Source organism: Rhagoletis zephyria, unplaced genomic scaffold, assembly GCF_001687245.7.
Source record: "Rhagoletis zephyria isolate East Lansing unplaced genomic scaffold, Rhagoletis_zephyria_1.1 Rzeph_scaffold_00120, whole genome shotgun sequence".
Classification (NCBI taxonomy): Eukaryota; Metazoa; Arthropoda; class Insecta; order Diptera; family Tephritidae; genus Rhagoletis; species Rhagoletis zephyria.
The window spans coordinates 86,090-102,756 of NW_016157204.1; the positions used below are offsets into that span (position 1 = coordinate 86,090).

The 16,667-nt window shown below is 33.7% G+C and overlaps 1 protein-coding gene across 1 annotated transcript in view; it reads left to right on the plus strand.

Annotated features, from left to right (window-relative positions):
- Positions 1–16,667, plus strand: part of LOC108378851 (serine/threonine-protein kinase MARK2-like) — a 404,011-nt gene that overhangs the window by 46,742 nt on the left and 340,602 nt on the right. Inside the window, exon 2 of the mRNA XM_017635164.1 lies at positions 12,361–12,518. Within this exon, the coding sequence (XP_017490653.1) occupies positions 12,401–12,518 (118 nt within the window). The 5' untranslated portion in view covers positions 12,361–12,400. The remainder of the gene's footprint in view (positions 1–12,360; positions 12,519–16,667) is intronic.

Genomic DNA, 16,667 nt, shown 5'->3' on the forward strand with positions numbered 1-16,667 from the left:
ATTATCAGCAACCAAAACATTCCTATTGAAGATTATCAGCAACCAATAAACAAAAGAAACCAGAGCCTATAAATAGAGGATTAAGCATAGAAATAAGTTAGTCTTCTATTATACTGAAGCATATGAACTTCAGGTTAGAATTGATTTAAGTACATCTTGGTACCAATAAAATTATATTTATTTATGTACATCGAGAGTATGAATTTAACTCGCAACTTTGGTATATTCATAGCCAAATTTATTTTTAATAACAATCAGCGGTTATATTCGATGTAAATAAGCTGGTTTAAATTAAATAATTAAACCAAATTCGTTTTTGTTTTAAAATACCACGATGCACCATTATCCACGCCTTTTTGTTGAATTTCGCTACCATTTAAGAAGTGTGATTGAATTCTGAATTCTATTCCTTTTCTCCTGCTTCCAAAAACCATCCCTGTGGGTGGGAGTGTCAAATTTTAGAAAATAGCTACTTACAAAACCTTTAATAATTGAATCATGTAATAAATGTTTAAAAATTTGATTCTACACGTTCCTCATTTTTTTTAAATTCAAAACGATGAATCTTAGATTATCCATTAAAACTGAGAAAAAATTCGGTTTTCCGTGTTTTCTATAGAAGTTTTTTCCTTATGTGGTCCAGAATACACTTCGCTTCTCTATTAAGTTATTGTTCGGCAAAATGATCCCATAAATATCATCAGAGAATGAGCCAGAGAACGCAAACAAACAATAGCAAACGTTTCAGTATCGTTTGGTTTCGCTCATACAACACACTAAATTTGGATGAATTATCTTGTTGTGAACTAGAGATGGGCACGGGCCGGGCTTTTGGCAGGGGCCCGGCGGGTCCCTGCGTAAACCCGCGGGTACGGGCCGAAATATTTGCTGTCAGCACGCACTCGTGCGTGCATGGGCGTTCAGTAAAATTTCATAAAAGCACGAATAAGCATGAAAAAGCCCGTTGCTAATACTACAAATTTAGATAAGCTTTTGTTTTTATGCAAAAAAATAAAATAGTATATATTAAAACTCTTTTGATAAGAGAAAAAAGAAATATTTGGAGACCGATAGAAAAAATAAGATACTTAGAAGTTTTGTTTACATATCTGTACATAAAATACTTTCCACTTTTTCTACTTCCCAGAAAATATATTATACAAATCTTTGATGTAAAAAATTGATTCGCTTAGGTAAATATACATATGTAAACACAAAATTAAAAATATGTACACATGTATACTTACAATAAAAGTTGGCTCTTTATTTCCGGGCTGGGACGTGTACCGTCGTTCCGGGCCGGGCCCTATTTAAATTCTTAACGTGCGGGCTCGTGCGTGTTTTTGAAAGTTGATTTTGCACTCGTGCCGGGCCGGGCCTGAAAATTTAGGCCCATCTCTAATTTGAACACTAGTTGTATCTTTGAATTTTTTCTTACATACTCTAGAGCAGAGGTTCTCAAAATATTTGTTCTCGTAGATAAGGTGACCTGGATTTTTTAGCATTCCAGGAGGACAAATTCTCCATATTGAAAACCCAAAAAATTTGGTGTATATTTATTTTAACACATAAATAACGAATAAGTTAACATTGTTAAAAGAAACAAAAACAATTCAAAGTTGCTCTAAATACAAGCCAAACAAGTTAATAGTATATTGCATTGCATAATTATAAGACCGAAACATAGTTCCGTGGATTTTTGGCAATTTTTTTTTGTTGGCAGTGTTGTTAATTTTCTTCCATATAAAAAAAATTTCGAACATACTTTATATGCAAGAAAATGAGTGACACCGTAAAAAAAATCCCAAAAATCAACGATATTTTGTAGACATATGAAACTCGCACTTTTTATACTAAAATTGCGTGGGCTATAAAACTGCACTCGCAAAACTTTCTTAAAAAAAGTGTAAAACGTTGGTGAAAATTCGCTGAATTTTTATATTTTCACAAAGTTTGAAATGTGAATTTGTATGGTATTTGTTATAGAATGAACTATATTTTTGTAAGAAAATATTTAAAAATAAATAGCTGTTTTGTATTGGATTAAACAGGCCTGCGACATCTAATTTTTCCCCGTTCCAATAATTATGGTATTTTTTTAATATCTAGGTTAGCGCTGCCAGCCGTCCTGGTTTTATAGGATTTGTCCTGATTTAGACAAATTGTCCTGGAGTCCTGGCCCACACTTAAATTGTCCTGATCTTTTAATGAAGGTCAATGCAGACACTCCTCTAATTTCTAGCGGATTTTTGCCATGAAAAAAGGTTAAGTCTTCTGTCATTAGTAGTCGAAAACTGATAAAACGTTTTTTCTAATATGTCGAATACCTTCTTTCTGTTTTGTTTATTTGGTTAAAATATTTTTTTTTCAGGCGAATGCCGAAAAAGTGCAAGTTCCTGATCAGTACGGTGACCATATTTATGCGAGCCGAATATGGGACAAAAAATAATTTTGAATTTTTTTCCACAACAGCTTACAGATTTTAAAGCCTTCTTCAATGATCCTAGATGTATTAGGATAATTTTCTCGAGATTTTTACCCCGTTAAATTTGTTAAAAAAAATCTTTAAATCTAGTATATTAACGTGCAATTGTAAGTCGCTAAGACTTACCATTAATTTTTGGAATTTTTTTTTTACGCAGTTTTTTTTATAAAATGTAAATATGTGCGACCATTTTTTTGAAAGAGAAGCAAATGGGCAAACTGCAAAACAAATATTTTTCTAAAGATTCTAATTAAAAAGTTTGAAATTTTAATGAAGCATTGCAGAATTAACTTTTTTAGTTTTTGCACAAAGTTGAAAATTTGGTATTATATGGTTTTTGTTAGGAAAGGGGCTTTACTTTCATAAAATAAATAATAAACATTAAATAAACTAAGGAAAAATAGCCAAAACTTACTAAAATGCCGAGTCCTAATTTCTATTTTGGTCACTGTATGTATTCCTTTATTCGAATCACAGGCATTCAGATTAGAAAATAATAACTGTTTATGGAGAAAATTACGATCATATACCGAAATCACTTAAGACACGTTCATTGACATGCCATTTTATGAGCTGTTAAGGCGTCGAAACTAGAGTCCGACCGATTAATCGGTCGATGCCGAGGCTAGTATCGAGCAAAAGAATCGGCATCGGCCGTTTTTAGACGATTCTTGAATGGGGCAATGTAAGTTAGTTATTTGATTATGTTTTTCTTTTGTTATTATATGTTTATAAAACCATTTGTTCTTGAAATGAATTTGTATTCGGCAATCGGAATATAAATTAATTTGAAGCACAAATGCTTTTATAAACTTTATAAACTTTTATAATAACAAAAGAAAAACATCATTAATTAACTAAATAACATTACCTCATTCAAGAATCGGCCGATGCCGATTCTTTTGGCCGATACTAGCCTCGGCACCGGCTGATTAATCGGTTGGACTGTAGTCGAAACACCGACAAATACACGACATTAAAACAAATACAGAACATTTGGCGTCCCGTATAAAATAAATAAATTACCAGGACAATGGGTCAAAAAAGAGGACTGTCCCGTATAATACAGGACGGATGGTTACCGTACTGATCAGGTACACGACTGAGGGGTCATACATAAATACTACCCAGTAGATAATATCAGGAGCTAAAATCTTATCCAAAAGGCCTTTCTGAAAGTTATTCCTTTCTCCTTTATTTTTGGTATCTTGCGGCACAAATTGAAGGGCTTCTGCCTTCGCTACTTAAAAAAGAGCTTTCTGAAGGGCTTTTGTAGGACGCCGTTTGAAGAAGTTCTTTTAAAGTTTTTCTTAATTTATAAAAATTATTTGTAATGCTTATTAATATAAACATGTACTTAAGTATATTCGCTTTCTGGGAAGCATGCAGGGAAGCACTTTTTTCAGTCCTTGTTGGGTAAGTCTTTTAGAATGGCTTCACTTAAGATAGCCTACCTAAATTGTCTTCAGGTTATGCATATAAAAATTGGCAAACATGATCATGAAGTGCTTTGTGGAATATGCGGAAATTCGCTAATGGTCAAGATAATCGTCAAGATAAATTTGTTCGTTTATAATTAAAAATTAAGAACTTGAGCGTTTCATCATCATAAATCATTCAGTGCTACGGATTGTGCCATAAAACTACATTGTTTATAATATCAGAACTAAAGCAACTTTACTTATAGGGAATAAATTGGCACCGTATTCACTTGTATTTTCGTTTTCATTTGAATAATAAGTGTCTTAGTCGATGGGTTCGGGATTATGTCAGCCGTAATCTAGGTATGTTAAATTAAAATACATCCCTGGTTCTTTTCCAGCCCGTCGAGATATATTTTTATTGATGACATGTACTTACATATATGTTAGAATTTTTAGCGATTTCCATGAAAAGCCAAAAGTTAAATAATTTAGGATAGAATTTTTAATTAAAAACCAATAGTATTAGTAATAATAATCATAAAGAGTCTAAGTAAATCAGAACGACTTATGTTATTTCGAAGTTAACGCTAGTAATGCACGGCAATGCTAAGAAAAATTATAAAAATAATTTTCTCGAAAAATTTTCGTGACGAAATTTTTATTATCTTTTTTTGCTATTGTGCTATTTTTATGTATGTACTTGGATGTGAAATAACACATTTTCTAAAAAATTTTAAGCAGATTTGCGCTCCAATGCAACAAAACATACTTATTTTAAGCCATCTTACAAAATCTTTTATCAAGATAAAAAATCCCCATACACAAATTTTGCCACTGATAAAAGTTATACATACATATGTATCTGGTAAAAAAAGTTACATATGGTAGGCAATAATTTCCGCCTGTGCAGACGCGTCGTTAGCTAATCTTTCAATGTTGTAAAGGGTAAAATATTATTTATTAGGGCTAAAAGGCGGTTACACTGTTCAACATTCACAGAAGATTAGTTGAATCAAATGTTTACATCATTTAACTGAAATTTGAACCATGTAAACGCCTATTAAATACAATGAATGTGTACGATTAGAAAATAATAATATTCTGATTGCATTACTGCAACAAAACTTGAAAAGGAGGATAAGGAGGACATTTTTGCTCAAAAGGAGGACAGAGAAGGACAAAATTTTTGAGTAGGACAAATCACGTTTGAGGAAGACAATCCTCCTCAAAGGAGGACGGTTGGTCAGCTTATCGTAGACCACTTTCAAAATTTTACTGGTTTCAGTGAACCTCTTGCTACTACATTTCTACCATATTCCCAAAACTCGTCAAAAAATATGAATATTTGATCTAACCATGGAATATGCAAATTTTTACAAGTAACAGTCGCTGCCTTTCTTAAAACGGAGTTCGTAAAACCATCAAAATAGATATCGCTCTGAGGAGTTATATTTTTTTGAGAGCACTCCAATATCAAAAACTCAGAGCGCAAGCATTTTTTAAATTCTCTTCACTATAAACTCCCCACATGTTTGGCTCACTCATGACCAGAGGTGGGCACCATGGTTGCCACAATTGGTAACTTTCTACCAAAATTGGTAACTTTCAAACGGTTTGGTAACTTGGTAACTTTTATTTCATTTTGGTAACTTTTGCAACTAAACATCTATCTGCATTACTAGAAATAAATGAATTATGTTTTGAATGTGCGTAATTATAAAAACCCTTCGAGTTTCAGTGACAGCACTACTGACACTTTTACAAAATTACTTCGATTAAATTAGAGTCATCTCATATTCGAATACTGGAAATATTTTAATTACAGTGGCAGCACCAAGAGCTGCACTTTAAAAAAAACTTTCGAATTATTGCGATAAATTTTGAATCTTACCCTCTCACATTTTAATACTGGCCATCTGGCAATTTTTGGTAAGGTCCACAAATCGTTTTGATTATTCCGGCAAAAAAAGTCGCGTGCTTTTTACCAGACCCATCTACCAATGTATGTCGACACCTACATACAAATATTTCGACGTACAGTAAATTATGAAAAACCAAAAAAATAGCAAAAAAATTAACAATTTTCGCAATTTACTCAAAATTTTTTACTAGTCAAACGAACGGTTAAAAGCACACGCCACTTTTTTTGTGTGCCGGTGCTATTATTCCGTGAGTCGCAGGTATCGGCACATTACGAACGAAAAATTACACTGAAAATGGCACAACGCCGAAACCGGTTTGTCTCCAAACCAAATTTGACAAGGGATGATGGAAAATCGTTCCACATTACATCACACTTCTACCCTGTCGGAAAAAAAGAAAAATATTTTCTAATAAGAAAAATTATTATAATTGTCAATAGCATTTTCAATCTTGATAATTTATCAAGAACTGGGAGTTCTTGATAAATAATCAAAAACTGACAAATTATAAAAATATTGAATTTATTAAGTGCACAGAACCGGGCTGTATATACATATTTGATTTGAAATATAGCAGTGTTATTCAGTATACTTTTTCCTCACTGAAGAAGTGAGGATTTTGGTAGTGAAGATTTGGTAACTTTTGGTAACTTTCCTTAAGAGATTTTGGTAGAAAAAACTGTTGGCGAGTGGCAACCATGGTGGGCACTACCACAAACAAGCGTTAGCTAAAAGTGAGAATGTGTTAGTGTGCCTAATTCATTGTGCATGCTGTCGCGTTCTCATGTCTAGCGAAACGTTGGTGTCCTTGTCGCGGGGCTAGACCTTAAGTGGTGACATGGGGACCCTTAGGGGTTTCCATGTCGGCATGAACTAACAGGGATGCTTCGCATGGAAACCTGTGTGGGACATGTGCTTACGCAGTTTCCGATGTGGAGATTACCGTACCAACGAACCCAGGGGGGTTTCGCGTTTGCGAGGCTACGGGTGTCACAATCCCGGGTACCCCAGTCAAAGGCTACNCGAAATCTGTCGCGTTCTCATCGTTACGCTCTTGCTTGTAAACGTACACACGATGATTACGCTCTTTGAGCGTGTGCTCGTTCTCTGCCCATGCCTGCTCATGACTTTGCATGAGGAAGTACTTATATCCTCACCTGAAATGCAAAAAAACGTAACAAACATCGTCCCGGAAATGGAAAAAGTCGTGACTAATAATTTTATTTTATTTTTTTATAAAACGACTAGCCAGTACCCGGCATGCTTCACTGCTCCCTAAAAGTATTTTTGTGCTGTTTGATACCCATATTGTAGTATTTAATTTATTTTATAAATTTAATTTAATACAATTTCTCAAACCAGGGGCAACCCTCCTAAAACATATTCCCGGCAGTCAACTTTCCTAAACCTTTCAGTGGGATACCCATATTGCACTATTCAATTTACCTTATCAATTAAATAAAATTTTCCAAACAGGTGGCAACCCTCAAAAAAAAAATTTTAGGCTGTAAGCCTTTTTAAACGTCTTTCTTTTGGCAGCCATATTGCAATATTTACTTTATCCTGTCAATTTACTTAAACTGCAATTTTTAAACATGTACATAATTCTTTTCTTTCTATATTATAGGTAAGACCTTTATATAAAAATATAAAATGACGTACAAGAAATGGCTAAGAAATTTTCTTGAGTCAAATTTCCTTAAGGCAGTACGCAGTTCTTAAGAAATTTACTACGCTTTCTACTACTGTTTTCTAAAGTTTTTTTGTGAAAAAAGAGCACAAGGCAACTCAGGTTTGCAACAGAAATATATGCCCGTTCCATTATTTCTTGAGGAAAGAGTGAGGCAACAGGCTATGAAGTATCAAAAATGTCAAAATTCCTTGGACACACACGCGAAATAATGGCAATTTTTTCTTGACCGTTTTCTTGAGAGCTGCATACAGGGCTTTAGCTATGCACAGGTGAAAACTTTATTCAGTTCCATGCTTAAGTTAAAATTGTTGACTTGGCTTCTTTAGCTCTAATAAAGACCCCGAATATTAAATTTCTTTCATATCTATAATGTACAGACATCGGTCTGCTACAGTGTTATATTATATGTACCTACATATAGGTGTTTTCTTGCATATATTTCGGTTACTGGCAAGTTACTGGATATTTTTTGATGGAGAAAACGAAAGCACAACTAATGCCAATGGAATTAATGTCAATCCGGGATGGAATTTGAAAATGTGCCTAATGGTCTTTAAAAATAATAAAGAAGATGAAAGTGCCACAAAATTAAAATTTCTGTCTTTTAAGGCCTTTTAAGAAATATTATTTTTAAAATACACTGAGGTAATATAATATTTATTAATTAACCAAGTTATTGCAGTAAGTCATTTTGATGAATTATTCCTTAGACATACATATATACATAAATTCATAGCAAGATAACACAGTATTCTAATTAGGAAGGGGAAATATTTACATCGAAATATAGCTATTCTTACGTGTTTACACATATGTATATCTACCTATATACGAAATAATGGCAGTGATACATTTTGACCAGTTTCACCAATTGATTAATTTTTTATTGATTTTATATAAAAGTCCAACTCATAATTTAACAAACAGGATATATGTACATATGTTGTTGCGGAAACTTCCTTTTTTTTTGTCAAGAGCTGCGACACAATATACTCACGGCCCTTATTTTAATTTTTTAGTGCTTTTAATTTCCACTTTTTGTAATTTTTTAATCTATAATGTAGTATGTGATTTTTTGTTATATATTGGATTATTACGATAATACTATGTCTCCATTGTGAGATTTAATGAAGATTTAGCCCTCTGACGAGATTTGACGTCAAATCTTTTGAGATTTACCATATAAAATTAAATCACGAAAGGCAGTAGATTTAAGTTAAATCTTCGTCAAATCTTCAATAATATTGATCAATAAGTACAATTTGTTGGATGTGGCAACCACAAATTCACATGCTATAAGTCAAATGACATTTGTGATTTCAATATACAGTTGAGGACATTGAAATCTAGCCTATCATAAAAACATGAATTTTCGTATTTCTAGGGATTTTTATATTTTTGTTAGTTTGGGAGGAAAATTAGTAATACATATTTACATAACTTTGGTTGTAATAAATTAAGAAAATATTATTTTAAAAACTAAAAATTTAGAAGAAATGTTTTATAGTAATATCATGCAGAGTCTTCTCCGCTTTCTATAAGTCATTTACGCGCTGCGACAAAAAATTTATAAATTTCGGTAATGGTTCTGCTTCGATAACATTGCACCGAACATCCTCTAGAACTCAGTTCGTATTCATGATATGCCAAAGGCCCACGATTGGATTTTCGGTTCCCTCCTCTATGAATAAGAGAGTTCTAAAAAAATTTTTCTACAAAAATTTTTCTTTCCGCGAATGTTTTTTACCGTTTTGATAATTTTTCTTAAATTCGGGAAAATGATTCGGAATATGGTACTATCTTTACACTTTCCAAACTATATATTATACATACATATTTACCACGAATAAGAAGCCAATAATATTCAGAATTCATATAATGAAATTCCGCTTGGTACCTTCCTTTTATCTGTCTGTATATCAATGTCCGCAACTGTATTTATAAAATCATACATAAGCAAACGTCAAATATTTAAAAATGTGAACGTCAAACATACCTCGTTGTGGTAATGGAGACGGTTGTGATTTAGCAACTGGATTTATTAAATCTTAATGGATAAATCTCTCAATAGAGACATAGTATAAGGTTCTATAACTTATGATTGTGCCAAAACAGGATGAATTGTGACAAAAGTGCCTCTGAGAATGAAAGTGCCAAAAATGGCACTATTGTGCCTACTTTTCCATCACTGATGTCAATTGACATAAATTCACTTTTGTAAGGGAATTAATGTAAATGACATTAGTACACAGGTCAAAAGTGAATGTGGACCGCAGTGGTGTTATGCACTTTTAAAGCTGTGTCCTATGCACATGTCATACATACATATATGTATGTATGTTGAAAAGTGGATTTTTTTTTGAAAGAGCAGTAACGTTCATGGACTTTACTGCGCTTTCGAAAAGGTAATTATGTATATGGATGATAAGATATCGATACCTGAGTGGAAGATCGACTCTTCTCGGCAGCCAGTTAGAAAACGCCCTATCCCAGAAAACTTTTCAAAAACGCCATACTTCATAATTCGATTGAAGAACTCCCTATTTCAGAATTTGATTGAAAAACGCCCTATCTCAGAATTTGGTTTAAGAACGCCCAATATCAGGTGCCGATTCAAAAACGTCCTATCTCAGCATATTTTCAATGTATTTTCAGCTAGGGCGTTTTTCAACCGAATTCTGAGATAGGGCATTTTTCAATAAAATTCTGAGATAGGGCGTTCTTCTATCAAATTCTGAAGTAGGGCATTGTTGAAAAGTTTTCTGAGATAGGGCGTTTTCGAACTGGCTGCCGAGAAAGGTCGATCTTACACTCAGGTATCGATGTGACCTTATTTCCTCTGACTTTATTAAATTTTTACATTTCTGACATTAATTCACTTTTCATTTGTGTATTAATTGCAAGATCTTAAAAAATATTTTTTTGGCCTTCTCCGAAGTGAACTAATGTGAATAACATTATTTCCGCAATTCTTCTGACATTATTGCACATCACCAGTGTAGCCAGAACTTTTTAGACCAACCGGCTAAATTGGCAAAAAAAAAACGGCTAAAAACGGCTAAACTGTTTCAACTAAATTTTCCATGTTTTATTTAAAGAAATCATAAGTAGAAAGACTAGTTCTTGGAGAGAAGTTGCAAATTCAAGCTAGAAAAAATTTTGCCAGCAAGAATTTGAAATTAGGAAAAACATAAGATTGTGGCACATGGTTGCATTTTTTTTCGACGATAATTTGAATAAACAGGTTCGTCAAATTTAAAAATTTACAAGCTTGGGCGATTTTAAAATGAAAAATTTAAGTAAATACTTGTTTACTTAATTAATTTAGTTAATTCCAATGATTTGAAACGTACACGGAATGCAATCTCAACCAGAGTCGATATAGGAAACCCGACAGTTACTACGGCAAAAAAATTTAAACGTATGTTGAAGAAAGTCGGACTAACAAGAAATATACATGTAGATCCCGTTTTTTGTCCCTCTGAAAGAATTTTAAAAATTCTATACAAATTTCTTATGTTTGAAATGCAACCGTGGACACTAGCTGGCAGGGAAACTTGCAAGTTCCTGCAAATTTTCGTTCGTGCAAAAATCTTCAAGTTTCTCTACTTGAGAGAGAATTTGGGAGCATTTTTCTTACTAATTGATATTTTGAGTGATAATTTTCGCTGGATTTTCGACGAACAAACCTATTGTCTTCCCAGAGAGTTTTGCTTTACATAGAAATTTGTGTTCTTTTACTTTCATTTTGACGCATTTCAGTGTTGGTTCTTTTAATTAAAGTTGGCCTTCGGTTTTTGGAATTTAAATAAGTTCTCAGCAAAAAAAGTTAGTTTAAATAAATCCATATGTATATATAGTGCTTGAAAATATCAATTTTTCCCTTACCTTACAACTTTAAGCAACATTGATGTTTTATAATTAAGGCAAAATTGAATACGCGCTATCTGGGAAGACAATACCTGTAACATTTATACTTAGCACTACATATGTATGTATATCCAAACACAAACGCGTTTTAAGCAATCAATTTGTTATTTTCTAAGTTTGCGAATAGAACTTCACACTTAAATTTAAGTCATTCATAACAAACATTTTATGAAGAAAAAATATATTCGTTTAAAATAAAAATAAGCGAAATCGGCCCAATTTCATATAACTCTGCCTCCGCGATAAGGCTAGTAGCCATTTCTAACAGATTTTGGATCTCTTAGGCAAAAATGGAAACATATATACTTGAATTTTAAGAAAACAAGGTAAATAGCAAAATCGGCTAAAAACGCAATTTTTTTTTTACAAAACGGCTAACAAATCCGCTTCCGGCTAAACCGAAATTTCTCCGGCTGTTTGCTATCACAACCGGCTAAATCTAGCCGTAAAACGGCTAAAATGGCAACACTGCACGTCACCTATGTGTTCCAATGACGGAGTTTACACAACGGCAACTTTTGCTCCAAAATACAGTAATTGTGCATATTAAGGAACTCGTTCGAATATTTACCACACCTCGCCTGCTTGAGCAGCCCTTAAGGCGAACTAGAGCACAAAATTGGGTGACAGAGCATGGGCGACTCAGTGATTCTCTCTTTTCCTCGTCGATTTCTCCTCTACAAATTACCAGTTGCCGTAACGAAAGGTGCCCAGTGTAAACTGCATCAAGAAGAAGAGAAGATTTATCAGATCTTAGTATTAGAGAATACGTTTTTCTATTATTGCGCAGACCACGAATCGATCTTGGGTCTTACAACCACTCGACTACGGTCAAAAATGTTTTAGAAAATTTATCTAGGATTTTTTCATTTACATAGTATCTTAATTGATTATCCAAAATTACAGAGTCATCATGTTTGAGGTATCAACTTTCAACTGAAGGATCATGAATAATAATGATCGGAAGGAACAAACGAGTGACCCATCAGCTCCTCTCGAAACACCGAAAACTAACAATATAAAACCGTCAAAGGAGACTGAAAATGGCACAGAGAACCAACGCGGTAAGAATTGTTTTGTTGCAAATTATTTTCAAACACATTAAGTTTGTGCATATTTACATATGCATATATATTGATTCAATAATTAACGGTTTTGTAATAAAGCAGGTTTCTCGTTTCCACATAAGAAATCGGCTCCTTTACTGATGAAGGATGTTGCTAACTGTACAGTTTCTAGTTATACTAAAAATATGTATAATACATAATAATAATAATAGATTAGCGCTTACACATATGTTAGTGTTTGGCCGAGATTCTCCTGCGATCTGTGGCATGCGCCTTGATGTTGTCACACAAAGGGGGAGGGACCTACAGTTATACGCCGACTCCGAATGGCGATTGTATTTTTATGAGAAGCTGTTTTTAATGCAACAAATAAACTCGGACGTTTGTTATTGCCTGCCGAGGCCCGACAGCTATCAGAAAAAGCTTTTTTGTTTTTTTTTTAATTCTTAATATTGGGTTGAACCGGGTTTGAACCCAGCCACTGAGGAATGGTAGCGCAGACTGTTAACCGCTACACCACAGCGGCGTTTCTAGTTATATTATTAGTAAAACTAAACTTCTTCATACTAAAAATTCGTTGGCATCACTGACTCGATCACGTCGTTGGAACAAGTTAAGAATACTAACCGTTTACCTACACAAAAAAAAACCAACGATGCGGATCGATAGAACCATACAGAGTAGGGATGTTGCGAATGTGGAATTTTAGACATCCGCGGATTCGGATGTTTAAAAGCTAACATCTGCGGATGCGAATGCGAACGCGGATGTCAAATATTTTTAAGATATTTAATTTTGGTGAGTACATTAGGTGATTTAGGTAAATAAAAAATGGAAAAGTTACTAATTTGTAATAATTTTTTATTTTTTTTATTTAGTACTTCAATTATAAAATTGGAACATTGTATTTAAGAAAGAGTAATTTTGTTGCCTTTTCGGGTTACAGCCTGATTCCTAACGGGTCGTAAATCAAACCTGCGCCACTAAATAACTATTCGCTCGAGGCGACACACTTGAAACTTGACAAAATTGTAAATTCTTTTCGATTGACGCTGCACCAGTTGAGGGGACTTTAAGTTATGTTTCTTTTTTTATTGCGGTGCAACAGTTCCTTTTTGGGAATTGCATCGGGGCTGCAAATGTCGGATGTATCCTCCTGACTTTCATCTTCACGATCTAGCATCATGGCAATGGCCTGGAGCATCAATTCTTTTGATTGTTTCAGAATTTGGAGAACCTGTTACGTCATCAGCGTTTTTCGATTTTAGTTTTTGTACTTCATTTTTAACCCTGTCTTCTCTGACTGGTTTGAAAAATGTGCGCCTATAGCGAGGTTGTGAATAGGTGGATATGGCAAATAAATTGTTAGTTTCTAGGAATGAAAATTTCGAAGAAAATTCTGTTTTTAAAGTCGCGGCTGCCAGCAGGAATAGTTTAAAATCTTGTTATTTTGTTAAAAAGATACCCCGTTTTTTATAATAATTTGAATTATGGAATCACGGACGATAAAGGTCTCAGATTTGCTTAGTTCTCGGGTGACTCCTTGGAAAGGTTCGCCTGTAATGAATACCTTGTAATTAGTTTTTTGTTTTTATTAGTTATTTGAGCTTCCTAGTTGCAGGCAGTCACAATTAATTACTCACCGCTGTCGGTACCATAAGCTATCAAATCTGTTTTGTTGTTCCATTCCATGCGCTCAATGTGTTTTGATATATTTTTTGAGGGGAATGAGCGCAAATTTCCCACATATATATATCGCTAATACTATTTTAAGAGGGCTTATTACACATTGTTGCTGAAATGCAAAAAATCAGAACTAACTAAATTTTTGTATTGCCTAAAACGATGTGGGAACTTATGATTCGATGAAATGCATCAATCAAAAAGTTAATTTTGGATTTTTAGTTAGTTACGGCTTTTTGAATTTCAGCTACGATGTGAGTTAAGCCCTTTCCATACTATACTAACCATATATTACATGCCAAGTCCCACGCCTCAATAGATATAAAATTCACCTTGAATTAATTCTTAATTAATTTGTGAACTTGGCTGTCGACTTATTTACATACCATTTTATCTTTATTTCGATGCGTGCTAATTTTGACAATTTACACAAAATTAAAATAAATGATTTGTTTTCGAGCTGAAAGACTAATAGAACGAAACACGAAACTTAAGAATAATAAGTTTTATGAGGAAAAAATTATTACAGTAAGAAAACAACTAGAGGTGCATCCAGTTTATTCAACAGACCTTTGACAAATAATATTCGATTCTCTTTATAGCCAGCCGTTGAACATTTCCGCTGGAAATACCTACTATTATCTTACGCTTTGACTTTAAATTACGAAAGAGGGTAGACGTAGGGGACAGTCTTACCGTAGCATCTCTACAGGCAAAAAATATTGGCTAAAATTTTTGTTTGCCAGATATACGTTTTAACAGTGCACTTGTACAATATTCGCATTCGCAAAAGCTCCGCATTGATTATTGCGAATACGAAAGCGAATGCGAATGTCATAATTTATGCGGAGGTTCCGCGGTTGCGAATGCGAATGCGACCCTGATACAGAGCTAGGCGATAAGGATTACGATTACTAAACGATTAGGATTGCAGTAATCCCAACAAGCTAAAAAAACAAGATTACGATTACAGTAATCCTTCATCGAACGAACTTAGATTACGATTACAGTAATCGTAATTTTAAAAAAGTTAAAATTACGATCACTGTAATCGTAATCCAAGTTCGTTCGATGAACGATTACTTTAATTGTAATCCTGTGTTGTTTTTTTTCCGGTTATACAAAGTTTATTTCGCCCAAACGACTTTACTTTTTATTTTTATTTTAATATTAGTTTCTTTTATTTGTCTGTTTGTTTTTAGATAAATACCTATTATCCTCATATTATCGTTAAGCGCATTTATATTTCGCACATTTATAGAATAACTTCGTTTAAGATTACTCAAAAGATTGTAATTAGAAAAACTGTAAATTTAAAATAATTGTAATCATTCATCGAACGAACTTAGATTACGATTACTTATTAGACAACACCTTTATGAGCCTCAAAGAAAATTTCAACATTGACATCAAGTTCATTGTCAAGTACGTAGACGATATATTTGCTATTATAAAACGAAACGACGCGGATATAATTCTTAAAACACTCAACGAATATCATCCTAAATTGCAATTCACGATGGAATCAGAGAACAATTTACGTATACCTTTTTTGGATGTCATGATCCACCGAAAAAGTAACGCCATTCTTCTTGACTGGTACTCAAAGCCTACTTCCTCTGGGCGTCTAATAAATTACTTATCTTCGCAACCTTTGAAATACAAAATTAACACAGCTAGAAATCTAATCCACAAAGTACTAACGATAAGTCACCAACAATTTAGAGACACGAACATAAAGAAAATAAACAAAATTCTGGTAAGCAACAACTACCCACACCACTTAATACAAAGCCTAATAAAACAGAAAACGTCAGAAATAAACAACGAAATTAAGAGAGTACCGGACACGAAAACACCCAATGACAACAAGCGATATTATAGTGTCACATACATCCCTCGCTTTTACCAACAATTTAACGATGACATAAACACCAACAACCTTAATGTAACGTTGGCGTACCGATCAAACTGCACACTTTCTTCGATCTTTACCAAAACAAAAACGCCACTACCGCCCCAGCAGCAAAGCAACGTGGTATACGAAATAACTTGCAAAGGAAGCAAAAACGAAAACTGCAACAAAGTTTATATAGGAACGACTAAGAGAGCATTGGGCGTTCGTCTGTCAGAGCACGAAGCAGATATAAAGAAAAATAAGCAAAGCACAGCTTTGGCGCAACACATACAAGATAGTGGTCACACAGCTGATTTAGCCAACGTCAAAATATTAGACAAGGAACGGAGGGAAAAAGCGAGATTCACTATAGAAAGCCTACGAATATTACAGAAAAGAGAAAAAACAATTAACAAGAAGGAGGACACGGATGATATCGCGGCTGCTTATATGCTATGCTTGTAATAAACATTTAGTATGACGAGAGTACCACACAGCGATGGTATCAATATTTTTAATAAGTTAATGTTTAATGTTCACTGTTCAATACGTTTCAATGTTTTTGG